The sequence below is a fragment of the Lemur catta genome, chromosome 8 (genome assembly GCF_020740605.2).
Source record: "Lemur catta isolate mLemCat1 chromosome 8, mLemCat1.pri, whole genome shotgun sequence".
NCBI lineage: Eukaryota > Metazoa > Chordata > Mammalia > Primates > Lemuridae > Lemur > Lemur catta.
Genome location: NC_059135.1, coordinates 26,218,453 through 26,245,528, shown reverse-complemented (window position 1 = coordinate 26,245,528; position 27,076 = coordinate 26,218,453). Strand labels below are relative to the sequence as shown.

The following is a 27,076-nucleotide window of genomic DNA, read 5'->3' as shown; positions in this document are numbered from 1 at the left end:
CTGAAGGAATCCGTAAAATCTCGCGATATGCGGAACTCTCGGGGAAGCTGTCATGGCCGCGCCTATGTATAGCCACAGGGTTCTGCTCTAAGGTGAGTGGAGAACGAGTATAGGCGGAGCGATTGGCAGTATCACACCCTAGACTTTTTTACTCTGCTGGAAAAGGTCTCAGGGGTCGTCCGGCACTAAGTTTAGGGTGGTGGGTGAATGCTAGGCGGCTCAGCTGCGAAAGGACAGGCTCCAGATGCTGGTTCTGAGGTCTGGTGAGGCTGGGTGGTGTATCTTTCTCCTAAATGCAGGCCACATGCACACATCACTTTCGTTTTCCCCTTCTTCGCCTTAGCCATTCTACCTGTCCAATTCCCTATTCTTAATAGTTGAAGATTGGGCCGTTGCTAAATCCTCAAGTTGAAAATCGTCTGTCACTGTTAACCCCCTTACTTTTATTGAACATATCTCCATGGCAAACTAACAAAAGTCCCTCCTGCAGAGGTAGCTTTATGAAACGCTTTTCCACCAGAAATTCACTTTAAAAAAATCTCATTTATACAACGATTGCTTCCAAAGTAACCTGGCTTCTTTAAACCTGTACACATTGTTGTACACGTGGAGGAAGCCTATATTGGTAAAATGGTTTTACCGTTTAAAAATTTTTAATGGTTTCATAGGTTCCCATTGTCTCTGTCAAATGTATTTCATTTCTTTAAGTAAAAGCTTTGGTTTAATTTTTATTCCTTTTATTATCCCTTCCCTTACAGGAAAACGACAGCATGTATTCTTTTTCACTAGTAAAAGTGACATTTGTTTCATATTGACAATTTTAAATCTATTTGGAAGCTTTTCAGTGGCTAGCAAAATGAGTAACAAAGCAGGTTCCTTTTTATGGAACCTCAGACAATTCCATACTTTAGTTCCAAGAAGCAAAACTGTGGAATTTTGCAGACCAAAATTTGTTTATTCAAACTGGAACCCAAGAAACCATCCCTTAAATGACTTTGATAACAGAATTCAATCATCTAGATCATCTAGTAGATATCTCTTCCAGGATGCATTCATTTTTAAATCAGGAGATGATGCATTTCCAACACAGGGCAGAAGCACCCTAACAGTTCTTAGAGTTGACAGACTACTTTGCCCTAGAAGACTGTCCTTTGACTCAAAACATTCTGTCGTCTCTGTTGATACACCCAATAATGGATTGAAGAAAGTAAGCTTTCATCAGGACGTCTCCAATGAAGATGTTCTCACTAAAGAAACAAAGCCAACCCCTATCAGCTATAGAAAATTGTCTCAGGAGTGTAATTCTCTGAGTGATGTGTTAGATACATTTTCAAAAGCACCCACATTTCCTAGTAGTAACTATTTCACGGCAATGTGGACAATTGCCAAAAGGATGTCTGAAGACCAGAAGCGCTGTGAAAAACAACTGATGTTTACCCACCCTGCATTTAACCAGCTCTGTGAACATATGATGAGAGAAGCCAAGTTCATGCGCTATGGCCATTTGCTGTTCAGTCTTCATGCTATGGTGAAGCTTGGAATTCCTCAGAACACTCTTCTGGTACAGACTTTGCTAAGGGTGATCCAGGTAAAATCAAAAGGAGATTTCAACATATTTTTACTTGGCTTAGAATATCTTGAAAGAATGAAGAGAAATAGATATGTAGCCTCCTTAAAAGAGACTATCTAATGAAATGGTGCATATATTGTATGATTTAGAGACCTGAATTAATTAGCTAGGTCTTTTCTTCCTTTTGCTATGGAGTTAATGAAAGATTGCCCTATTTACCTTCTCCGGGGTTTAGCAGTAATGAAGAAGCTAAAATGAGGAGAGACGTAAGATATACAAAAAAATATTGGGTAGTTGAAGGAAGGTGAGAAGGGATGGGGAGGGAAGAGGACTTAGTCCATGGTAGAGTTGGAATTTATGCCCAGTAGGCAATGATGCCTGAGCTGATGAGAGGATTGATAGTGAAAGTGATGGTGTTTCAAGCAGAGAGGATTGCATGCCCTAGCATCCCAGAGGAAAAGTTTGGAAAGTTTGGGGAGCTGAATGTAGTTTGGTGTGGCTGAAGCACAGAATGATAGGATTGTGTGTTTGAGGGGGTAGGGAGGAAGTTGTGCATGTGGTGGTCAAAGGGGAGAGAAGAGGGGCAAGGGGCTTACTTAGTGACAGGACGTGAGGCTAGAAAAATAGGAGCCGAATCATAAAGAGTCTTTTATGCCTGGCTAAGGAGTTTGTATTTATCCTGTAGACAATGGGAATCCATTGAATTTTAAGCAGTGGGTCGACATGCTCAAATTTGTATTTTAGATCACAGAATGAGTGGAAAAATGAATTGGAAGAAGGACGAAATTGGATGGAGGGAGCCATTTTTAGTTTAAAACAGGAATGTTGGTGTCCTGCATGATATCACTGAAATGGTGCCAGATGTGATGAAGAAAAGATTAGCTTGTTAATCAAGTACATTTTAAGAGTGGAGACTTCAGACTTCTAAACTCAATGATCATAATTAATAATTTTTTAAAAGACAAGAATTTCCTGGGGATAATCTCACATATATCCTATCTTGCTATAGACTGCAAGAATTGGGTTCATAAGTATATGAGAGTTTTCAACTTTCACTTTTTACGTTACTGAGATTTCCATATGTCCTCAATCAAGACATAATTTTTATTTTGTGTGTGTATGCATTTGTTTAAACCACAGAATATCCATGTTTATTTGGTAGACTATGTTTTAGTTCTCTATGTATTAGTTAAAAGGGATTATAATAAGTCACCTTACCTGGTCAGAGATGCTCTTACTAGATTTTGGACAGATATTCACATCAGCATAGCATCTGCACTGGTGAGGTATGAGCAATGGATTTTTGGAGTCAGAACATCTATGTGTATCATTGTGTCTCACTGACCTGTTGGAATGTTATAAAGACATTTTAGCTAGAGATGAAAGGACGATGTACCATCAGTGAATTTACCCTTCAAACATAGCCAAGTGGCTTTTCCGTTCACAGCAGATATTGATGGAATGCTATAAATTGTTAAGAAAACCCTCCTATGGGAATGAAACCTTTTTTTTCTTCCAGCCTTATCTGTTTATTATCAGTGTCTGGTTTTGACTTGAGACTTTGTGATTGGGTTAGTCATGTAAGTTTAGCAAAAGAGCATACCTCGTTTAGCCTAAGTTTCCTCAGATGTGATCATAACTACTCTTGTGAGGTATATAGACTAATTGTGATTAAATTGAAAAAAGGTAAGCTGTGTTATTACTATTTACTTTCCAAACAATGCCCAATGTTGTTTCTGGAATCTAAATTAGTACCCTAACTAAAGGGACCTGAAGGAAGTATCTGTGGAGCCTGAGCTCCCCTTCAGACCCAAATAGTGGTGATGAAATGTGGCAGGAGATGTGACTCGGAAGATTCATAACTGAAGTTTCAGCTTGATTGATACCTGGGAAAGGACATAGAACTGTAAGAGCACAGCCATCTAAGGATCCTTAGAAATGGGCAAATTGCCTATGCACCTCAGTAGTTTTTGTACTACTGTACTTGAACTGTTTTTGTTTTCATTATGACTTTGGGTTCTCAGAAGAGGTAAAAATAATGTTTGATAAAGTTTGCTTCAGAAGCAGGGAAATAAAATCAATACCAAGTGGATTTTCAGTGATAATGGTGAAGGTAAAAATGTGTTGATGCATAAAAGGATGTGTATCAGTTATTTGGAAAATTCACTGAAGTATGACGTCTTATTTCCCAAAGATGCTCTTCACTGTGGACTGACTGTAGGAATTATTGGTTTGATACTTAATCCTTTTATTGAAAGCGTCAGTTTGGTGATTTTGCTTGGGTGAGATAGTCTACTATGGGCTCATCACCTGTAGTGTTTTTGTCTTTATATTTCAATAGGAACGTATCAATGAGTGTGATGAGAAATATCTTTCTATTCTGTCGGCTATTATAGAGGCAATGGAGCCATGTCAGAATGTGCATGTTCTTCAAGCAGGATTGAGGTGAGAACTCTTTTATTCTTTCTTCAAGTGGTTTTCTTTGTTCCTCTTATATCTGGAATAAAACAAATGAGATGGAAACTGAATTGGTTTTTTTTTTTTTTTTGGTGTGGGGGTTGGGGAGGCTTTGTGATAGTTATAGTCTTTAATACCTTATCAAGCTTAAAATCCTGATGCTGGATGAGATAAATTTGGAAATAATACTGCCTTTGGGGTCCACCATGAAAAACCTGAGTAACATTGAAGTTGAAATTAATTTATCTTAAAACATAGTACTGATGTGGGCTGGGGGGGAATTGATTTGTATATTTAATTCAAAATAGTTATTTGAGCACTATGTGGGGACTATATGACACTGGCCCAGCTTGAAAAGGAATTTATAAAATTGATGCAACTGATCTAATGTCATAGATTAGTGAGAATAACACTTAATTCCCTTTTTTATTGACTATGCATAGGTTATTTTCCTATAATCTCCTGATGCGAATTGTTCATTAATAAAGACAGCACAATAATGTGAGAGGAAATAGTACTAGATCGGGGCTAGATCTTTCACTAACTGCTTACACTGTCTTGAGCAGGTAGATTGTTTATTTGGGATTCATATTTTTTGCCTACAAGAAGTAGGAGCTGGACCAAATGAAATTTTTGTAAGATTTCTCTTCTGGTTTAAAGACTCTAGGATTGTAATATTTATTGTGTTTGATGGCAGAATACTAGCTGATCAGCAAGTTTGGAAAATAAAACGTGTCTTCACTTTACAAGCTGTAATGAAATGTATTGGAAAAGATGCACCAATTGCTCTTAAAAGGAAACTAGAGGTAAATACCTGAATTTTCTCTAGCGAATGATATTTGAAAAAATTATTTCTTATAACCCACTATCACTTCCTTAAGTTAATTTTCTAGGAGACCATTGCTGTACCTTTGGGTTTAGCTCTGCTAAAGTGAGTTAATAGAAGTAGACATTTATCTATATATAAATACAGATATTTACCTATTTTTCTCAAACTTCATTGTTTTTACTTAAAAATAAAAGTTTTTTTTATTTTTTTTTTTGCCACAAATAGTAAATTTAAATTTGTTTTTCTTTAGATGAAAGCCTTAAGTGAATTAGACAGATTTTCTATTTTGAATAGCCAGCGCATGTTTGAGGCACTAGCCGCCATGAATCATCGTTCTGTGGTACTCTTGAATGAATGCAGTAAGATGGTCATAGGTAAGAATTTTTCTTTCATGATTTGCAGCATCTGACGTACTGTTTTGGACTATATTTCTTTTGTTTGTTTTAAAAACCTTATGTATGAAAAATAAGTGTCAAGTATCTTGAATCTTATATTTAAAACCATCTAGTAATTTTTGTTTATTTATTTAACTCATTCTTAAAGATAATATCCATGGATTTCCTTTTAAAATATTGATGAACATATTGCAGTCCTGCAAAGACCTCCGATACCATAATTTAGATCTCTTCAAGGGAATAGCAGACTACGTGGTTGCAACTTATGACATCTGGAAATTGAAACAAGTGAGTATGTTAGAATAAGCCTCAGAAACTTTGAAAAAGCATATTATAATTAATTCATTTAGCATTTTAAATATTTCTCTTTCACCCTTATAGCAGTTAACATACCAAGATATCCCCACGCTAAATTGATTTTTGAAAAACTAGCTCCTTAATATTTTTATCTGGGGGTTACTTGTTAATATAGATAATTCCTGATTTACGATGGTTTAACTTACAATATATTGACTTTATGGTGGTGTGAAAGCTGCACAGATCCTAGAGAAACCGTACTTTCAGTTTTGAATTTTGATCTTTTTCCAGGTTAGGAATATATGATAGGATACTCTCTTGTGATGCTGGGTGGTGGCAGTGAGCTGCAGCTCCTAGTCAGCCACATGATCGTGGGGGTAAACAGTTGATACTATACAATGTACTGTATTCAATAAATTACATGAGATAGTCAACACTTTATTATAACATAGGCTTTGTGTTAGATGATTTTGCCCAACTATAAGATAACATGAATGTTCTGATCACATTTTAAGGTAGGCTAGGCTAAGCTATGATGTTTGGTACGATAGGTGTATTAAATGCATTTTTGATTTACTTATATTTTCAATTTATGATGGGTTTATCAGGACGTAACCCCATTGTAAGTTGACGATCATCTGTATACATCTGTATACTGTTCAATCTTTTGATCATCTTTCTATCTGAAACAAAAAGTATATTGTCCAAAGTTTGCTCTATTTGTTTTTCAAAAGGTTGTATGGTGCTTTGGTTAGATATTTAGCATTATTTCTGTGTTTCACTTTTTTCTTGTTGGATTTAGAATAATAAAGATGGGTGATGTGGCAGGTTTATAGTTTTTTTTTTTTCCTTAGGTTTATAGTTTTTGGGGAATAAAATGTCATTATGTTTTTTTTTTTTTTTTTTTTTTTTTTTTAGACAGATTCTCACTCTTGTTGCCCGGGCTAGAGTGCCGTGGCGTCAGCCTAGCTCACAGCAACCTCAAACTCCTGGGCTCAAGCGATCCTCCTGCCTCAGCCTCCTGAGTAGCTGGGACTACAGGCATGCGCCACCATGCCCAGCAAATTTTTCTATATATATATATATTTTTTTAGCTGTCCATATAATTTCTTTGTATTTTTAGTAGAGACGGGGTCTTGCTCTTGCTCAGGCTGGTCTCGAACTCCTGAGCTCAAACAATCCGCCCGCCTCGGCCTCCCAGAGGGCTAGGATTACAGGCGTGAGCCACCACGCCCAGCCAAAATATCATTATTTAATGATCACGTCCATTATTTCCTTCAGAGTAAAAGCCTTTAAATTCAGGAGCTCTGTTAATAATAAACATCTAAATGAAGCAGCTGGTTGAAACTACTTTTTGCAATGATGGAGGTAGTAACTGTGTTAGATCACTAGGTTCAGTTTACTTTGGAGAGTAAGATGAATATTTAGTTTATTATGGGAATTGATTCTGGAACAAGAAGTAATAATCATAAGTGAGAAAGACTGAGAAGGAATTGGAGGTGAACTGGAAAATTTATTTTAATCGTGATATTTCAGCTCCATTCTCACTTATAGGAATTAATATTAAATATAGAAATTTTGAGTTATCTTTTACATGTTAGAATCTAGGAAATGTCTTGGTTTGGGCGTGGGAGGAGTTCAAGATTGAGTTGGACATTTTGAGGAACTTCAGAAAAGGTATGTTTAAAAGTAATTTTCAGATCTGTTGTATGAAAAGCATATAAGAAAGGATTTATTTTTAAATGCAATGGAAATATGGAAACCATTTTATGCTGTGGTTCTCAGCTTATAAAAAGAGATTGCTTATTAACTTGACACGGAATTCAAGGATTAATAGAAAAGATTTTGTGAGGGAAAGATAATTGTTCCTTTTTAGGGTATATTCTGTTGATCAGGACAATTGTATGGCTGTTTAAGTTTTTTGAGATCTAAAAAAATACTCTTAGCATCCTGTAATTATTAACGACTTTTTCCCTCAATTCTTTCTCTTTTTAAGGTTATTTTTCTACTCATTTCATTTGAAAACCTTGGCTTTCGACCTATTGGTTTGATGGACATGTTAATGAAGAAAGTAGTAGAGGAACCTCTTTCCCTAAACATGAAAAACATTGTCTCTATTCTTCTTGTGTATTCTTCTCTCAATCATGTCTACAAATGTGAGAACAAAGAGTATGTACTTGTTCTTTTTTACTTTTTTATTACCACATAACATGTTTGTAGAAAAGATCATAAGCTTAATGAATTATCACAAGTGAACACATCCATAGCTATCATCCATATCAATAAAGAAAACATGATGTTCCTTACTCATTTATAAAGTTAAACAGAATTCCGTTTTATATTTGCTGCTCTTTGTCTTGCTTGTTTCTCTGATCTTTGTAATATATTAGTTACTTCATTATAGGAGTTTTCATTTCAAACTTTCCCAGCTATCCCAGCCCCTCTCCTAAATTTATAATTTAGTTTTCTTTAACTTTATTGAAAAATTGAGAAATGTATCTTTGAAAAATTTTCTTGTTGTTTTTTTATTGTGGTTAGAACATTTAATACATTTTTAAGTATGCAGTATAATGTTTTAAACTATGCCTATGTTTTAACTATCTCACCTATATTTTAGGTATTTTACGGTGCCTGTAGTACAATCTCTGGAACTTAATCATCTTCCATAACTGAAACTTCATAGCTGTTCAGCAGCAACTCCCTATTCCCCATCCTCTGACCCCTAACAACCAACATTATGCTCTCTGTTTATATGACTTTGACTTTTTCAGATACCTCATATAAGTGGAATCATGTAATATTTGTCCTTCTGTGACTAGCTTATTTTACTTCGCATAATCATTTAGCCCTCAAAGTTCATTCATGTTGTAGCATATGGCAGGATTTCCTTCTAAAGGCTGAGTAATATTCCATTCTATGTATGTACCACATTTTCTTTATCTATTCATCTGTTGATGGACATTTAGGTTGTTTCCATATCTTGGCTGTTGTGAATAGTGCTGCAGTGAACCTGGGAGTACAGATATCTCTTCAAGATCCTGATTTCAATTCATATGAATTGAAATATACCCAGAAATGGGATTGCTGGATCATATGGTAGTTCTACTTTTAAATTTTTTGAGGAAACTTCATAATATTTTCCATATACTATTTTGTACTCCCACCAACAGTGTGCAGGGGTTTCAGTTTCTCCACATCCCCTCCAACATTTGTTGTCTTTTGGGTTTTTTTAAATAAAAGCCATCCTAACAGGTGTGAAGTGATACCTCATTGTCGTTTTGATCTTCATTTCCCTAATAATTAGTGATGTTGAGTATATTTTCATATACTTGTTGCCCATTTATATGTCTTCTTTGGAGATATGTCTATTAAGTCCTTTGCCCATTTTTTAATCACATTATTTATTTTTTTGCTATTGAGTTATAGGAGTTCCTTATATATTTTGGATATTAGCTGCTTTTCCTATTTATAGTTTACAAAGATTTTTCTCCTATTTTGTAGGTTGCTTTTTCACTTTGTTTATTGTTTCCTTTGCTGTGCAGAAGCTTTTTAGTTTTATGTAGTTCCCCTTGTCTAATTTTGCTTTTGTTGCTTGTAATTTTGGTATCATCTCCAGAAAAATCACTGCCTAGACCAATGTCATAAGGCTTTTCCCATATGTTTTCTTCTAGGAGTTTAACAGTTTCAAGGCTGACATTTAAATCTTTAATCTACTTTGAGTTGATTTTTGTGTATTGTGTAAGATAAGGTTCCAATTTCATTCTTTTGCATGTGGATAGCCAGTTTTCCCAGCACCCTTTTTGAAGAGAACATTCCTTCCCCATTGTGTATTTATTGTAGCTTTATAAAATATTTTGAAATCAGGAAGTGTGATGCCTCCAGCTTTGCTCTTCTTTCTCAAGATTGCTTTGGAAATTCAGGATCTTTGATGGTTCCATATGAATTTTAAGATTTTTTTTTCTATTTCTGTAAAAAATACTATTGAGATTTTGATAGGGCTTACACTGAATCTGTAGATCACTTTGGGTGGTATGGACATTTTAACAATATTCAGTCTTCCAGTCCACGAACATGGGATGTTTTTCCATATATTTGTGTCTCGTCAATTAATTTTAATCACTTTTTTTTAGTTTTCAATATATAAGTCTTTTACCTCCTTGATTAAGTTTATTCCTAAATATTTTATGCTTTTTGATTCTATTGTAAACAAGATAGTTTTCCCAATTTTTTTTTTTTTGGATAATTTGTTGTAAGTGTATAGAAATACAACAGATCATTTTACTTCTTCTTTTCTGATATGGATGCCTTTTCTTACTTTTTCTATTTTATTTTATTTTATTGTTTTGCCTAACTGCTCGGGCTAGAATTTCCAGTACTATTTTGAATAGAAGTGGTGAGAGCAGGCATCCTATCCTTGTAAGAGCTTCTGCTCCTTTCTTTTTTCTCCTGAGACACACCTAATGTATACATTGGTTTGCTTGATGGTGTCCCTTACCCTTTCTTAACTTTTTCATTCTTTTTTCTTTTTTCATTGGATAAATTTCAAATGACTTGCTTCTAGTTCACTGATTCTTTCTTCTGCTTAATCAAGTATTCTATTGTAGCCCTTTATTGAATTGTTTTAGTTCAGTTATTGTATTTTTCAGCTCCAGAATTTCTGTTTGGTTCTTTTTTTATAGTTTCTTAGCTCTTTGTTGATATTCTCATTTTGTTCATGTATCGTTTTCCTGATTCCATTTACTTGTCTGTGTTCTTATAAGATGACCTTTAAAATTCTTTTTTTGGCAATTCATAGATCTTCATCTCTTTAAAGTTGGCTACTAAAAATTTATTTTGGTCCTTTGATTGTATCACATTTCCCTAATTCCTTTTCCTCCTTATAGCTTTGTGTTGGTGTCTACACATTTGAAGAAACTGTCTTCTCTCCCTTTCTTTACAAACTGATTTTGACAAGGAAAGACCTTAACCAATCAGCCCAGATACTGGGAGGCTCTCAGACCTTGTCTATGGATGTGTATGTGTGGATTTCTAAGTAGAGGGATTTATCAGTTTCTCTTTTTTCAGGAACCTGAAATCTCTTGCTCCCTCTGGTGTTTGACTGCTGTACTGCAGGCTGGGACATATGAAGCACGCTCCCCTCTGCTTCCTTCCCTGTAGAGAAGCCCCGAGTTCTGCGCTTCCCATTTTCCAGAGCTATGCTGCCTGCTGCAGCCCACTGGCCCCTTTTTCTTTCTTTTTAACTGATCCCAGGCATCTGAACTATGCTGATTCCATCAGCTCTCCTGGTGAGTTGAGACAGAAACTGGCCCCTTGGATAGTGCACCAAAAGGCCAAGATGTTGAAGACACACTCCACTCCTCCCCCTCTCTCCTGAGGGGGAAGCCTCAGATTCTACACCTTCTGTCAGTCTCCCAGTGCTGACTGGGTGCAGGAAGCTGCTCACCCCTTTTCCTTTGTTCTTAACTGCCCTTAGGCATCTGATCTGTGCTGGTCCTGTTAGTATTCCACGTGAGGCAAGAGAGAAACCAGCCCCATGGGCAGCACACTGGAAGGCTGAGAGGTTGCATGCACACTCTTCTCTCTCTCTCCAAGGGAGAAGTCCCAGGCTAAGGCAATCCCTCTTGGTGCTGAGCTGAGGCGCTGGCCTGGGCAAAGTGAAAGTGCTCTTCTTACCAGTGTCAACGTGGTTGTTCTTGGTTTTGTGCTCATCTGGAGTACTACAGTCTCTTAACTGGGTTCCAGACTTCTCGTAGAGGTATTTTGGTCTGTATATCCTTGTTAAATCAGTGTTTCTGTGGGGCAGCAAGAGCTGGACCTTTCTATTCGACCACCTTGCTGACATTACTCCCCTCCCATAGTTCAGTTTTGACCCTAACAATTCATTTGGTCACAAACCACTGCTTTCTATTCTTTTTATTTTAACCACGACCATATATTTCTACTGTTAAATACAATAATTCTTCAGCTATGCCAGGCTCTTTCATACCTCTACTGTCCACCCAGAACATCTTTTTTTACTTTCTGGATCAGTTGGGGTTCATTAAAAACTAGAAACGTATATAAAAGGTCTTTTGTTAGAAGAGTGATTAAAAACACAGACTGTCATACTTAGGTTTGAATTTCAGCCCTGCCATTCATTAGCTGCTTGACTTTTGGCAAATTACTTATCTGCACCTCAAGTTTATTCATCTATTAAAATGAAGATGAGTTATTTCTAATGCATAAGATAAGTTATTTCTATTGCATGGGTTGTTATAAAGATTAAGTGAGTTAACCTATGTCAACTTCTTAAAACAATGCCTGGCACACAGTGATTGTTAGATTAAAAAAAAATTAGAGTATAGGTCACAGAGGTCTTAGAGGAACAAACTAGGGCAGTGCTGAGGGTCTTAGTGGCAAGAGTTGCAGGCCATTTTTTTGCCACCAAATGACTTGACTCTTCCCACTTTGTGTCCCTGTAATTTTCATATTTCCAAAAGAGAAAATCTGATTGGCTAGGTTTGGGTCAAATGCCCATCCCTTAGGGGCATTTAATCAATGAAGTGGTGCTGGGCTGCCTCCTCTACTCTCCATCAATGGACAGACTCAGCTCTTACTGCATTTCCAGGGCCTTCCCTAATTGTCTCCATCAGATCCCCTGTGCTTGTCATGCCTTACCCAGATCTCTGGTAGAGCCCTGACCACATATTTGTAGTTATTTGTCAGTAAGTCTGTCTCTGCTCCTCAGTTGACAAGCTCTCTAGAGTCAGACCCAGGTTCCTGTTATCCTGAACTTAGCACAGGGTCTGGCAAAGAATAGGCATTTAATAAAAGTTGAAAATTATCCCCCCTTTACTCCCCTGGCTTGGGTTTGCTGTGACCCTGGTTCTCATTAACCTTCTGTATTTTCTAGACAACTAGTGTCAAGCTAAGTGGTAATTAAAACTCTAGAAATAGCCCCGTGGATTCATGGGATTAAGAGAACACACACTGGGTTGGTAGAGGGGTTTTCAGCTGGCTCTAGGCAGCCCAAGAGATAACGTAGTCCAACAAAATGGTTATGTTAGAAATAGAGGGGGGCTAACAAAGGTAACAAAACTTGGGAAATTGAATAACAGCAGTACTAGAATTTGAACAGGAAGGGATTCATGAATGTTGTCCTTTTGTCTATTTGCTTTCATCTAACCCAGTAGTTCTCGACTAGGGGTGATTTTGCTTCCCTGGGGACATTTAGCAATGTCTGGAGACACTTTTAGTTGTTACAACTGGAGAGGGGGTATGTGCTACCTGTCTGTAGTGGGTAGAGGCCACGTATGCTGCCAACATCCTGCTGTACCCAGGATGGCCCCTCACAGCAAGGAATTACCCAGCCCCAAATGCCAATAGTGCTGAGACTGAGAAACCCTGATCAGACCCCTGGGCTCCCACCTCAACATTCCTCCAAAGGAAAAATAGGGGCCATGTGGCTGATATATCAAGATTAATTAGCCACAATTTCCTGAAAGCCCATGAGTGTGCAGTTGCCTGAATTTGGTACTCTGAGGACTATAAAGAAAGAAGTTTGTGTTCCATATCCTTCCTAGACCAGTTAAGAACACAAGTTTTGTACATCCATAGGAAGGCAGTAAATGGTGGGCCCTGAATGAGTGTTTCCCAGAGAAAGGAGAAAGGAAGATGGTGTCTTGGGCTAGAGTGGTAAAGGTTTTGGAAGCAGAGTGACTCAAAGCATTTGGGAAGAGAGTTGACTAGAAGAGATGGATTAGGTAGGAGAGTGGCAGGAAATTTGGCTTATTGTTTATCCACATGCTATACATTAATCATTATTTTTTTTTTTTTTGAGACAGAGTCTCACTTTGTTGCCTGGGCTAGAGTGAGTGCCGTGGCGTCAGCCTAGCTCACAGCAACCTCAAACTCCTGGGCTTAAGCAATCCTACTGCCTCAGCCTCCCGAGTAGCTGGGACTACAGGCATGCGCCACCATGCCCGGCTAATTTTTTCTATATATATTTTTAGTTGTCCACATAATTTATTTCTATTTTTTAGTAGAGACGGGGTCTCGCTCAGGCTGGTCTCGAACTCCTGACCTCGAGTGATCCACCCGCCTCGGCCTCCCAGAGGGCTAGGATTACAGGTGTGAGCCACCGCGCCCGGCCTACATTAATCATTATTTAAGTGATGGCCTGTGGGGGAGAGGGTATGTTAAATCCAGAGCATCTTCCTGGGTTTGAAACCCAAGGAAGAAAAACATTTAAATTCTTGATATTTTGATCCTTTGGTTTCTTCTCTTCTTGATCTGTATTTACTCCCATATAGATAGATAATCCCAGTTTTGCGTCTCGGGTTATTAGTGTGCTCCTGAGCTCTAGACCTAAGTCTCTGTGGGTTGCATATCGTCACCGTACATCCCCAAAGTGTCTCAAGTTCTGTAATTTTGGAAGTCAGCTTATTATTCTTGACTCATACTTTTCTACTGACAAGCTCCTTCTCCTGTCTTCCTCATCTAAGTTTATTTCTTCATTTAGTCAGCAAACATTTACCAAGCCCATGGGTATGTAGGACAAAGACAAATAAGACACAGCCCTTCTTGCCAGAGGATTCTGTGTAATGGGTAAGCTAGATACCTAAATTGGCAATTTTAAATATTAATATATCATAAAAACTAGCGTGATAGAGTTGTATCTGGGATATTTGGAAATAGAGGTGGGATGTGCCAGGATGCCAGCCTGGCAAAAAGGAGGGTCAAGGGATGTCAGGCAGTGCTGCCCAGGGGAGGTGGGGCTGAGCTGCATGTAAAGGATGGATAGATGGGGGTTCACCATGGGCAGATAAGCAGGGAAGAACATTCCGAGTGGAAGGCACTGTATACGCATGGCTGGAGGAAAGCAATGGCAAGCACGTGCAGGGAACAGCAGCAGTTTGGGCTGCTGAAGCACGAGTTAACAGTATGAGGAGTGGGGCAAGAGAAGATCAGAGAGGGGATCACCACCCAGGCTTCCAGCTTCCTCATCTGCAGCCCCTTCTGTCCTGTTGCATACTCCTAAAGCCATCAGTCACCAGTTTCATAAGTGTTGCCTCCCTGTTTTCTCCAGGATCTGTTACATTCCTCCCATCCCCTAGCAACGCCCACAATTCTCCTAGGCTGCCACAGCCCCCTTCCTCCCTGACCCATCTGTCCCTGCCCAGGGACCTCCCAGTTGATCTCAAACATTTGCCTTTACAGTGTCATTGTTACTAAGGACATTCTTCTGGGCATATTTGCTGCTGATGTAAGAATTACTGCTCGGGGCCTTCATCTCTCTAGTTATTCACCATCAGGCAAACAGTGAGCACTTTTAGGGCTCCATTCAAATGTTCTTCCCTTTTCCCATTTTTTCCACCTATTCAAATTCTGCTTCTCCCAAAAGCTACTGTCCTTTCCTCTGCAATAAGACAGTGCTTTGCATATGTTTCGTTTTTTCCTATACAATGATATATAGCATATGCCCTGAGAGTCCAACTGACATGAGTTCGGAGGTTATCTGTGTCATTTCTTAGCAGTGTCACTCTGGGCAAGTGATCTCACCTAATTTTGATCTTTTCTTCATTTGTGCTTAACTGCTTTGGCATACTGTGTAGCATTAGCTCTGGGTGGTAGCATTAGGCTCACAGTTCTTTTTTTTTATTTGAGACAAGGTCTCACTCTGTTGCCCAGGCTAGAATGCAGTGGCATCGTAGCTCACTGTAGCTTCAAACTCTTGGGCTCAACCAAGCTTCCTCATAGTTCTTTTACCCAGAGTATTGATAGCTAGAGAATTTTAATTAGTTATGAAACTACAGTGGTGATCCAGGCCTTGTTGAAAATCTAGCATAATGATTAAAATGCTCTGGAGCCTGACAACTTGGGTTCTGATACTGTCTCCACTACTTCCTTGGCTGTGTGTTTTTAGAAAAGTTACTCAACTTCTCTGAGCATGTTTATTCATCTTTATTATGAAAATGATAATTATTATTACCCATAGAATTTTAATGGGAATTAAATGAGTTAAAGTTTACGAAACATTTGTTTTGTGCAAGATATACAGCAATAGCCAACATTTACTGAATATGTACACTTATGATAGCCACCTGGCCCAAATGATGTGTGCATTGATGCCTATTTGCAAACCTGATTTTCTTAACTTCTTCCTTTGGAATCCTTAAAGATACTGGTTCTATGGCACCTAACTAGGCCTACCATGACCTTGTCTTCAAGTTTTTGGAAACTGACTTTTCTTTGTTTTCCAGACAGTTCCTAGAAGTGATGGCTAGTTCTGTGACTGGTTGTCTTCACCACGTCTCTTCTGAAAACCTGTTGAGTGTGGTGTCTTCATTTTGCTTGATGAATTATTTCCCCTTGGCCCTTGTTAATCAGCTTCTCCAGAAGGATGTCATCAGTGAGCTGCTGACATCAGGTAGGATAGCAGTGCATAATGGTGACTGAAATAAGGCATGGCCACTAGCTGCCTTGTGATTCTCGATGGGGGCTTAATTGGAGCAGTGTTGGCTAAAATTTGCAGAGCAGATATTACTTAGGAAAGGACTGATAATGGTGAAGTCAAAGGTCCTTGATCAGAGCTGTTTCCTTTTCCTAATCCTTACACGTCACATTTGAAGTCAACTAAATCAACTTTTGCAGCTGTAAACAGTTGGTCACACATGGCCTGTAATGGGGCATGCTTGTTAGAGCAAGAAAACAAATAGCTACCAAATTAGTGAGTTTATTTAGTCTTACAACCAAATTAACTGTTGACTTTTAGTCTTTAATATTAAACAAGGAAAAGCAACATTCAGATGGATGTATAGAATTTGATGATGTATCTGACAATGGCGTAGTTCAAATTCTTTTAAAAACAGTGTTATAAAATCCCAAAATTGAGTTGTGAAGCATCAATACTGTGTGCTTATTTTTCAGGCAGTATAATCATGGGGAAACAGCCTTGAACCCAGAAAACCTGGATTCTAGTCCCAACTTTGCCTTTAATCATGAGGCTTTTTAACATTCCTGGGTACATCCTCATCTGTAAATTGAGGAGTTTAGACTAAATGAACTCTAGAGATACTTTAAACCTTAAAACATTATCAAGTACAGGGCTTTGACCTAGACACTGTGGAAACTAGGGAGACACAGAGATTCCTTGTGTTAAGAAAGAGATAATTAGAAATATAGGTTCATTAATACAGTTTTTAAAATGTGGCAATAGTATTTTTTCTAAATGATGTATTTTCTTCCCTTTTTGTTTTATTTTTTAGATGACAAGGAGAGGAATGTTCACAAGCTTCATATTTTGAATACTTGTCTAAAACTTGATGATACTTTTTCTTACAAGGCCATAGACTCATTACTGCCACAAATGCCGTCGGCACCGTCAGATCCAAATACAAAGGTTACAGAGGCGCTAAGTAGCCTTCTGGGAGGTGAAGGATACTTCTCAAAAAATGTACAGTTGCCACATAATTATCATATTGGTATGGAACTTTATTTTCTTTTTTTTTTTTTTTTGACAAAAAATTAGAAGTTTGCAGCAACAGTTTAGCATAGTGTAGCATTGCCTCTGGAATTAGATTGCTTGGGTCTGCAGTCTTGCTCTATGACTTACTAGTGCTGTGACTTTAGGCATTTACCAACCTCACTTTCTTTATCTGTAAAATGATGATAAAAATAATACCTGTCTTATAAGGTTCTTGTAACCAATAAATGAAATTATACATGTAAAATCCTTAGACTAGCATCTGGCACACAGTAAGCTCTCAATATATTTTAGCTACTTCTGTTATCAGTAGTGGTATTAGACATTTTGGCACAGAAAAATCACTTTGAGCAATGTTTGAAAAATTAATAGTAATTTTTTTTCTTCCAGATTTTGAAATTAGAATGGATACTAACAGGAATCAAGTGCTTCCATTTTCTGACATGGATGCAACTTCTGCTACAGATATTCAAAGGTTGCTTACATATACTCATTTGCTGGGCTTTTCGAATTTAAATCTTAATTCTAAAAGACTTCATAGTAAATAGCAATAATAATAAGACCATATGTTTGTATGGAGCTTTCAGTGGACTAAGAGACTTCTTATCCATAAATCTATCTACTCCTTAGGTGTAAATGTGGGCCTTATGGTTAAATGTAATCATATTCAATTCAGTCATGGAGTTGGGCCATTTAATGAAAGAGACATTTTTTAAAAATTAGGTTTTGAAGCTAAACAGTTCACTAACACAGTATTAACGTAGTTGAAACTATCAGTGCAGTGTAAAGTTTTGGCAAGATTATATAATAGTGATCATAAAGACTTGAGGCTTCTACAAAAATCAGATACCCAGTAAATATTTTGTTCTACCACCAAGACTTTTCCAGGGGTAGAGAAACCTTAGATTTTTAATTAAGCTGTATCTGTATGGGTCAGAGCACACTGAAGCTAATGCAAAGTTGTTTCATTGGTTCCTACATCATAAAAATGGTGTCTCTGGGAGAAATATGATGCTACACCATGAGAGAATATCCTGCCTCTTTAGTCGATGCATAAGTTCATGTAATCACTGCACAGACACCTGCATTTGGAAAGTCTCTGTGAGGCACACAGAGATGGGTCACACGTGGATCCTAACCCCAAGGAACTTATGTCCCCTGTTACTGGATTGGATACTAACATAAATGTGATAGAGAGAGGTACAGATTCAAACTGTAAGGATTCAAACTCTTATCTGCCCATCCCTCTCCATTCATGTACAGTTCTGTGATTTTTACCCCTTTCTGAATCCGTTGAGCTGATTCCTTGGCCATCTTTTTCAACTGCTGTCTTTCCCAACTGCTGTCTTTCCTATCCATGTTACCCATCTCCCCTCAAAAAAGACTTTTTCTCTGACCCCATTCAATAATCATTTTTCTTTTCTGGGTACTGCATTGTTCTGGCATAATGAAATAACATGGTAGTTCTCAGCATAAAGTACTAAGAAGTGAAGAGTCTGAGCATTCCTTTAAAAATAGAAAATTTCTCTTGTTTTATAATAGCCAGAGTATAGTAGAAAACAGAATATAAATGTCTTTTTTTTTTCATTTTTCTCAACAAACTTATTATTTCCAAAGTGCCAGGAACAATGAGGAAACAAATTACACCTTCCACATTTTTGTTATATTTATACATTTTATCTTTTTAATGGTCTTGCCTTTTTCTGAGGGTTTTCTTCTTTGTATTTGATCTGCCAGTTCTGGTTTCTAAATGCTCTTCTCTCTGGGAGACAATATGTATAAGAAGAGCTCTCACCATTTGGTGTTATCTACACCAGTGCTTCTGGTAGTGTGAATAATAGTACTCAGATCAGAAATCAGCACCACACAGGCAACCCTTAAAGTGGCTGCTTTCATATCTGAGAATTTTCCGCATCAAAAATGTAGCCATCCCTTAAACATAAGAGAGAACTTTGTGTCAAGCATTTCATTATGTGCTTTTGGTTTATAAGGTAGCATTACATACTGGCATGTCTGCAGAGGCCAAGTCATAGGAGTGAAGGGCTAGAGGTTGGGAATGGTGAGGACTGTTGTCAGTGGAGAGCTCACCTTTGAAATCTCCAAAGAGCAGGAATGCAGCAAGATGTAAATGGTAATGTCCGTAACTGTTCTTGTTCTGTTTATTTTTGTTTTCAGAGTAGCTGTGCTGTGTGTTCCTAGATCTACTTATTGTTTGGGTTCAAGCCACCCCAGAGGATTCTTTGCTATGAAAATGAGGCATTTGAATGCAATGGGTTTTCATGTGATCGTGGTAAGAAAATAATGCAAATGAAATATTCTTCAATTACTGATGCACATTCTAATAGCTGCCAGGAATCGTGTGGTTGAAGTTGGCTACTAGGACTCCAGAGGAATTGCCAGCATTATTAGAATAAATGTTTTAGTTATTGTTTTCTTTGAGAAAGAACATTTCTGGTACATGATTTGGCTTCTACTCAGCTAATAACTATCATTTACCAGGGGTTTTATAAACGTTATTTGGGTCAGCTTTAGTCCTTGTTTATTAAGAGGAAGAATGTAAATAATACGTTTTTTTATTTAATTTAAGATATACAAAACCATATTCAGTTTCCAGGTTATCTTGAACAAGAGCAGAAAAGATGTGAAAGCTTTGTTTTCATGGCTAAGTATGAGGCTGTTAGAGGATGTTTATCACTAGAGGGAGCTGGATGGTTGGGAGAGGATGGGCCTTCCCTCTTGTGCTGTGCTTTGATTCTCTGCACCACAGCTTTTCTTGAACACCCTCTTCAGATGTCCCTGTATATCTAGAACCTCACAAATAAATAGGTATGTGTGTTGATGTTGGGATCTATCTAAATGCCACTCATTCAGTCCTGCAGATAATGTGAAATGTAAGCATTCCAGTGTTCCATTGTGGTACTTTAGTATCCAGAAATGGATTATGCATGGATTATTGAGATTCAGTTGGCCCCTTTCTCTTAATGGGCTGCTATTTAAGGCTTTGTTTTTCATATTGGTGATTATACATATTCTAAGGAACATTTTCTCAAGAAAGTAATTTTTGCACCATTTAAAGGACCTTAAAAATTTTCATACTTTTCACTGTTAGAGCTTTCTTCATCCCTGGTACATGTTCTTATTTGGACTTTAAAATATGAGTACTTAGAAGGTAACATTTGCTTTTAAAAAGCAGTTGACTTGATGTTACTCTAGTATGTTTGGATCTCTAAACTAGCTTTTATTTTATGCATCATTGTCTCACAAACTGATTGTGTTCCTTTCTTTGGTAAGGTCAATAACTGGGAGCTGGACCAACTAGAGATGGAGGATGCAGTCACATATTTGAAGACTAAAATCTATTCAGTCGAAGACCTTCCTGCTGGTGATATAAATTTGCAAAGCACATATTAAAGTAAAAATCAACCTTTTCTCATTAGGAGACATGTATTTATAAAAATAACTTTAATAAAGACTATAATTCAGTTGTCAATACAAGTAACCTGGCTGCTCACTATGACAAAAAATGTTACTTCAGTTCACTGTTAAAATTAATTTTAAGAATGGAAGAAGTGTTTTTACTGGCATTTTAGACTATATTGAGAAAATTCCAGAAGGGACATTTTTCCAACCACACCTATTCCCTCTAGTGCCCAGATGTTTGAGAAATTCATGAGCTGTAGGTTTCACTTCTTCTCATTAGCTTCAAGGCATTAAAAACTGGTTTCTTAGTTGTGATGGGTTACAGGCAAGTTGATGTGGGCAGTCCTCATGTTTGGAATCTGAGTATTTATAGTTCTGCCATAGCTGCTCTAAGACTTGGAGCTATACCTTTAAATCATTTTCAAGCATTGACCAGATAGCTGTTGGACCAAGTGTAGGAATTAGTGAGGTAGCATGTTAAAAATGAGTGAGGATGACACTGCCATTTGTAACAAGCGCTGCTGGTAGTGGTGTTTTATGGGCCATAAGAGAAACAGATGAGGTAATACACGGATGGCAAGGAGTTCAAATTTGTTAAAACCAATAGGCTGTGATAACTTGCTGATAACATAGGCATGATAACTTGCTGTTGTGGAGGTCATTCCTTTCTTCTACTCTCTTCCCCTTTATTCCTCCCACCATTTCATGAAGTTTTAAAAATTAAATATATAGCTGAACTGTGTTGTAAATCAGACCTGAGGACAAATATACCTGAGGTATATTTGTTCATTCTTTGTTCAAATATTTGTCCAGGTTCAAACATTTTGTTCAATATACCTTTCTACCTAGTATTTGACTCACTGGGAATCCAGTGATGAATAGGCATGAACTCTCCTGGAACTTTCCACATGAGTCCCATGCCAGTTGGTACTGTTCTACCCCCAGATACAGAGATGTACAATTACTAAACATCTTACTGCGTTCCAGGCACTGCTAAGTATTCATAGGTATTCTCTCTTTTCATTGTCTTAACAACCCTTGAGCCGTAGTTGCTATTATGGTTCTTTCTGAGCGTGCATTTCCTCATCTCTAAGAGGAGGATAAGTTATTTGCCCAAGGCTGCCCAGAGGAGGACAGGGCTGAGTTTGAATATGAGTTGGCATAGGCTTGTAAGACAAGTAGTTGAGGATTCCCAGGCTGGCAAGACAAAAACTGCAGAAATATGGCAAGAGTTGTCAGGTTTTATCAACTTATCCAGCCTGCATTTAGAAAAGGTTAGAGCTGAAAGGAAATTTAATGATCATTTAATACACCTTCCTCATTTTAAGGATGAGGAAGTTAAGGCCAAAAGAATTTTGATTTTCTAAAGTCTCAGCCATGCTGTTGGTTCCCACATCATGTCATCATCATTTCTTCCTCTACTGCTCTTTAGCTTTTGTCGCGGGAGATCTGGCTTCTGGCTCCAGATTGGATATCATCTAGTTTTGTGCACTTGGCCAACGGATTTGACCTTTATAATCTTCAGAACAAGATGAAAATACCCTGTTATTGAAGAAACTAAGGTTTGTTCTTTAAATGTTAAATGTGTATCAGTTTCTTCTGGTGGCTAAGTATCAGTTTCTTCTGGTGGCTTAAGTATGACTGATATTCAAAGGACTGGACAAATTTATGAATACTTATAACTAGCTTTTGGGATAGTAACTGTCTTGAGTTTGTCCTCTTCACTAGCAGCACTGGGGTTAGTGTTCTCCACTGATTTGTGGCAGTGAAGAAAAAAGGGCAAAGAGCTGATCAGTGTGAAAAAATTTCCATCTACTAGTAAAGACATGCACATTCAAACAAATGAGATATTTTTACCTTTCAAATTAGCAGTGTTTTTTTTTTTTTTTTTTTGAGAATCATAGTGCTGACGAAGGTGTAACGAAGCAAGCACTTGCATATGCTGCTGGTGGAATGTAAATGAATACCATTCTGGAATGTGCTTTGTGGTTTTTTTCCCTTGTAATTTAAGAAATAGCTTTATTAAAGTATAATTGACATACAATAAACTGCATACATTTAAAGTGCACAATTTGGTAAGTTTTGACTTATATATACACGCACATAACCTATGAAGCCATTACCACTATCAAGATAATGAACATATCCACCACCTCTAAAAGGTTCCTCTATCTTTGCCTTTCCCTCTGTCCCCTGGAAACCATGGATCTATGGCAGCAGTCCCCAGCATTTTTGGCACCAGGGACCCGTTTCATAGAAGACAGTTTTTCCACAGATGGGGGTGGGGGGGGTGGGGGGGATGGTTTTGGGATGATTCAAGTGCATTACATTTGTGGTGCAGTCAAACCTCTTTGCTAATGATAATCTGTATTTGCAGCCACTCCCCAGCACTAGCATCACTGCCTTAGCTCGACCTCAGATCATCAGGCAGTAGATTCTCATAAGGAATGAGCAACCTAGATCGAATGTGCAGTTTACAGTAGGGTTCATGCTCCTATGAGAATCTAATGTCACCGCTGATCTGACAAGAGGAGGAGCTTATGTGGTGATGCAAGTGATGGGGAACAGCTGTAAATATATACAAAGCTTCACTCACTTGCCCACCGATTACCTCCTGCTGTGCAGCCAGTTTCCTAGCAGGCCACAGACTGGTACTGATCTGTGGCCTAGCATTTGGGGACTGCAGATCTATGACATACATAGTAAAGAATGGTGTGTCTGTAGCACTAGCTGCAGAGCATTTGGGGTGTCTGTTTGGAGCTTGGCAGAAAAAAAATAACATAAGAAGAAATTAGTAAAATCCAAAGTATTAGGGAAGATATTAAAAGTTAATTTTAGCCAGGCATGGTGGTAGTGTGCACCTATAGTCCTAGCTACTTGGGAGGCTGAGGCAGGAGGATTCCTTGAGCCCAGAAATTGGAGACCAGCCTAAGTGATATAGCAAGACCCCATCTAAAAAAAAAAAAAAAATTTTGTTTTGTATGAAATTTCCAAATTATAATTTTTTTCCAGAATCCTTAATGAGAAGCTTGCTCTTGCTTTCTAGACATAACTATTAAATATCAAGTTGTATGCTTGAAATGGCAATTCTTAAGACATTTTAATAAATTCTTCAAATTCTTGTTAGTTACCATTGACAAGAAACTGTTTATACAAATAGCTGATGAAACAATTTAAAACTGTTTTTAAAAAACATTCAAAAATTGAAAGTTACATGTATAGCCTAACTGTTCTTCTTTTTCTATCATTGATAAAATGTGATATTGGTATTTTTTGGTGATAATACAAATGGATCTCAAGTGTAATTGAATGTTTTCATACCAAGTATTTCTTTTTTTTTTTGAGACAGAGTCTCACTTTGTTGCCCAGGCTAGAGTGAGTGCCGTGGCATCAGCCTAGCTCACAGCAACCTCAAACTCCTGGGCTTAAGTGATCCTACTGCCTCAGCCTCCCGAGTAGCGGGGACTACAGGCATGCGCCACCATGCCCGGCTAATTTTTTCTATATATATTTTTAGTTGTCACATAATTTATTTCTATTTTTAGTAGAGACGGGGTCTCGCTCAGGCTGGTCTCGAACTCCTGACCTCGAGCAATCCACCCGCCTCGGCCTCCCAGAGGGCTAGGATTACAGGCGTGAGCCACCGCGCCCGGCCCCAAGTATTTCTAAATAACGATGAAGTTCCAATTTATAGATTGTGTTTGTATTGTTAGAGTAGTCACCCTGCAACTAGCTTGGGTATCTCTAAGCAAATAGAAGTATTTGGAGCGTATACCTGGAGCTGTACCTGTGAGGAGCTGGCATTCCCCAAACCCCAACTGACTGTCCAATGAAATTATTCAGCAGCTAGAGGGTACCTTGTCCATGATGGTCAGTGGCCCACTCGGCAGCAGGCTTCTTGTATAGCTTTCCAGGTGACTGGACATGGTCTTGGCTTCACACAACACATCACAGGAGAGCAGTGAGTGCCAGAGGCCTGTCATGTCTTTATCCATGGGGACTGATAGGAGGAGCATCAGTCCCCCTGTTTGGGCTCCCTTCTAGGTGAGGAGCTTACTGGCCAAGAGAGCTGTGGCTCCTCAGAAGGCTGAGGAGATAGACATGTCTTCACTCACTTGTTACCTACTTGTGCACATGGCTGTGCTATGGCTCACTGGTGGGCCCGGAGAAAGCTGAAGTCTGCATTTCCCAGGATCCTTTCTAGCTTGAATTCCAAATATGACTTAGCTTCCTCCATGTGGATGTGCCTTGAAACAGGGAAGGCCGAATGATATAGAGACCATGTTTCTGCTGTTTCTGCCAACACAGCCATGGAGCATTTGGTTTTTCTGGAATATCAATAGCAGAGATCCCAGGGTGTGATGTGGCAGGATATGGAGCCATTTTGCTGGTGGGGATGGTGGCTTAGGTAATGTGGCTCTGGGACCAGCACTTGGGCAGCATCTTCATGATTTCCCAGCTTCTGGACAGCCAGCTCTGTCATGGTGCCCTGAGAGTCCTCCCTGGAAGTCAGACTAAAGGCTGGCTGTTCCTTGAGCCCTTCCATTCATCTTGTTAGCAGGAGGCATCTGCAAATGGCCAGAAGTTAACATCCAGGCACATTGTGTCTAAACTAAATAGAGTGGTTTCTGTTACCAACAACTGAATTCTGATTGATAAAGATACTATAATATATGCATATATATATATTGTGGAGTCAAAAAAATAGTATACCTTTCTTTAAAATTTTCTGAATTTTGCTTTAAAGAATTTCACACAGGGTTAGAGACACATATAATGTTACTAAGACGCACTAGGAACACCCATGTACATTGCTGCCAGCTTCTTTTACAGGTTTCTCCTTTTACAGAAACCCTCAGCAGGTTTCTCCAGGCAGCAGTGCAGCTTCCCGGACAGATGAAGGGGAGAAACCCAACCCACCTGCCTTTCTTTTCTACTTGTTCTCCTTGCACCAGTTTTCACTATACTTATCCATGCTTTCACTGCAGCCCTACCAGTTTCATCTCAGGCAATTTCTTTACACATTATCTTGAAGAGGGAAAGGATGTTGACATCAAACTGTTGCCCAGTTGTCTCAGGAAATCCATTTCTTATTTTTGCTAAAAAATGCAGAACAGAAGAAAGATAGGAAATTTATTAAATATATACATAACACTTTCATCTTGTCATAACTTTTAATTTAAATTAGACAAAGCGCCAATACTATGCTATTTGGGAACCTTTGAAGTGCTTGGATGTTGCTTGTGCTCATCAGAAAATACTCCTATCCTATTAATTGCTAGTTTTGAAGAAAACCTAGTCTTGAAGAAAATCAATTAAAGACAAATGAAATCAAGCGGCATAGCCTTCTTCACCAGCCTGAGGTTCAAATGAAGTTCCATCTGCTGCTGTTGTCGGCTGTAGGAATGGGTTGGTGGGGGGGGTGTTCCCGTGCAGTCCAATCCGCAGGCCCTGCCCTGGATGTACCTGCTCTTTACTCAGCTGCCCCAGGGCAGAACTCAAGAGAGGATGATACCACTTGCCCAGTGTTTCCCTGAGGGTGCTCCATGCACAGCCGCCATTACCACCACCATATTCCAAGGCATCCCCGCAGGCCAGGGTAGTTAAGGCAGAGCTGGTTTTCCAGTTACAACCACCTATTTTGATCAGTAACGTATCTTGGGTGATTTGGGGGCAAATAAGTAGCTTATAAGAAAAACAGGCAACCAAGGCAGTGCTGGTCACGTTTTTTGAGAATGTAGATGTAAAATTGTGGATTTACTTGTTCCTTTTGGAAAAAAAAGACATACTCTGTGCACTTCTAAGCCATAATATCTCACTCATATATGGTGCTCTCTGTCCTAGCAGCACCGACCAAGCAAGATATTTCTGAAATTCATATTTAACTGTGATTTTGACATCAATGTGATTTTTCAATTCAAATTTTTTTTAAATTGTAGTAAAATATACAACTTAAAAATTTACCATCTTAACCATTTTAGGTGTACAGTTCAGTGGCATTAAGTACATTCACATTGTTGTGCAACAAGCAGCACCACCCATCTCCAGAGTCTTTTCAGCTTGCAAAACTGAAACAATAACTCCCCATTCCCCACCCCACCCCTAGCCTGGCAAACACCATCTACTTTCTGTCTCTGTGGATTTGACTACTCTAAATACCTCATGTAAGTGGAATCATATGGTATTTATACTTTTCTGACTGGCGTATTTCACTTAGCATAATGTTCTCTGGTTCATCTGTGTTGTAGCATGTGTCAGAAATTCCTTCCTTTTTAAGGCCAAACAATATTATGTATTTATATACCACATTTTGTTTGTCCATTTATCTTTAGATGGACGCTTGTGTTGCTTCCACCTTTTGTATCAATGTGTGTCTGTGTTTCTAGAAATTTGTTATTCTTTCGAGTGTCAAACTGTTTAAGTGTTTGGTTTCTCATCTCTAGAGTATTTTCTTACCCTAAGGATCATCTATCTATCTATTAATATCCATCATCTCTTTTCTTAAGAATCTTTATTTTTTAATGAAGTATAATATATGTTACAATAGTATATTTTACGTGTCCTCGTATCCTTTCATTGTGGATTTCATTTTTGGAGTGAGCAAAAAGTCACATAGGGCAAATTTGAAAAGCTGAGAGGGTGAT

The 27,076-nt window shown here is 38.3% G+C and overlaps 1 protein-coding gene across 2 annotated transcripts; it reads left to right on the top strand.

Annotated features, from left to right (window-relative positions):
• The first annotated feature begins 45 nt into the window (after positions 1-45).
• On the top strand, positions 46-22,490 carry FASTKD2 (FAST kinase domains 2). 2 transcript variants are annotated; one of them, XM_045560249.1, is made up of 13 exons: positions 46-92; positions 759-1,588; positions 3,912-4,015; positions 4,725-4,833; positions 5,107-5,230; positions 5,400-5,539; positions 7,545-7,717; positions 15,790-15,956; positions 16,795-17,010; positions 17,403-17,487; positions 19,188-19,302; positions 20,304-20,424; positions 21,865-22,490. In XM_045560249.1, exons 2-12 carry the CDS (start codon positions 857-859, stop codon positions 20,421-20,423), a joined length of 2,085 nt encoding a protein of 694 aa, XP_045416205.1. In that variant the 5' UTR covers positions 46-92; positions 759-856; the 3' UTR covers position 20,424; positions 21,865-22,490. The 2 variants fall into 2 exon arrangements, with proteins under 2 accessions (XP_045416205.1, XP_045416204.1); XM_045560248.1 differs by lacking the exon at positions 21,865-22,490 and having other exon boundaries at positions 20,304-20,507.
• Positions 22,491-27,076: the final 4,586 nt, after the last annotated feature.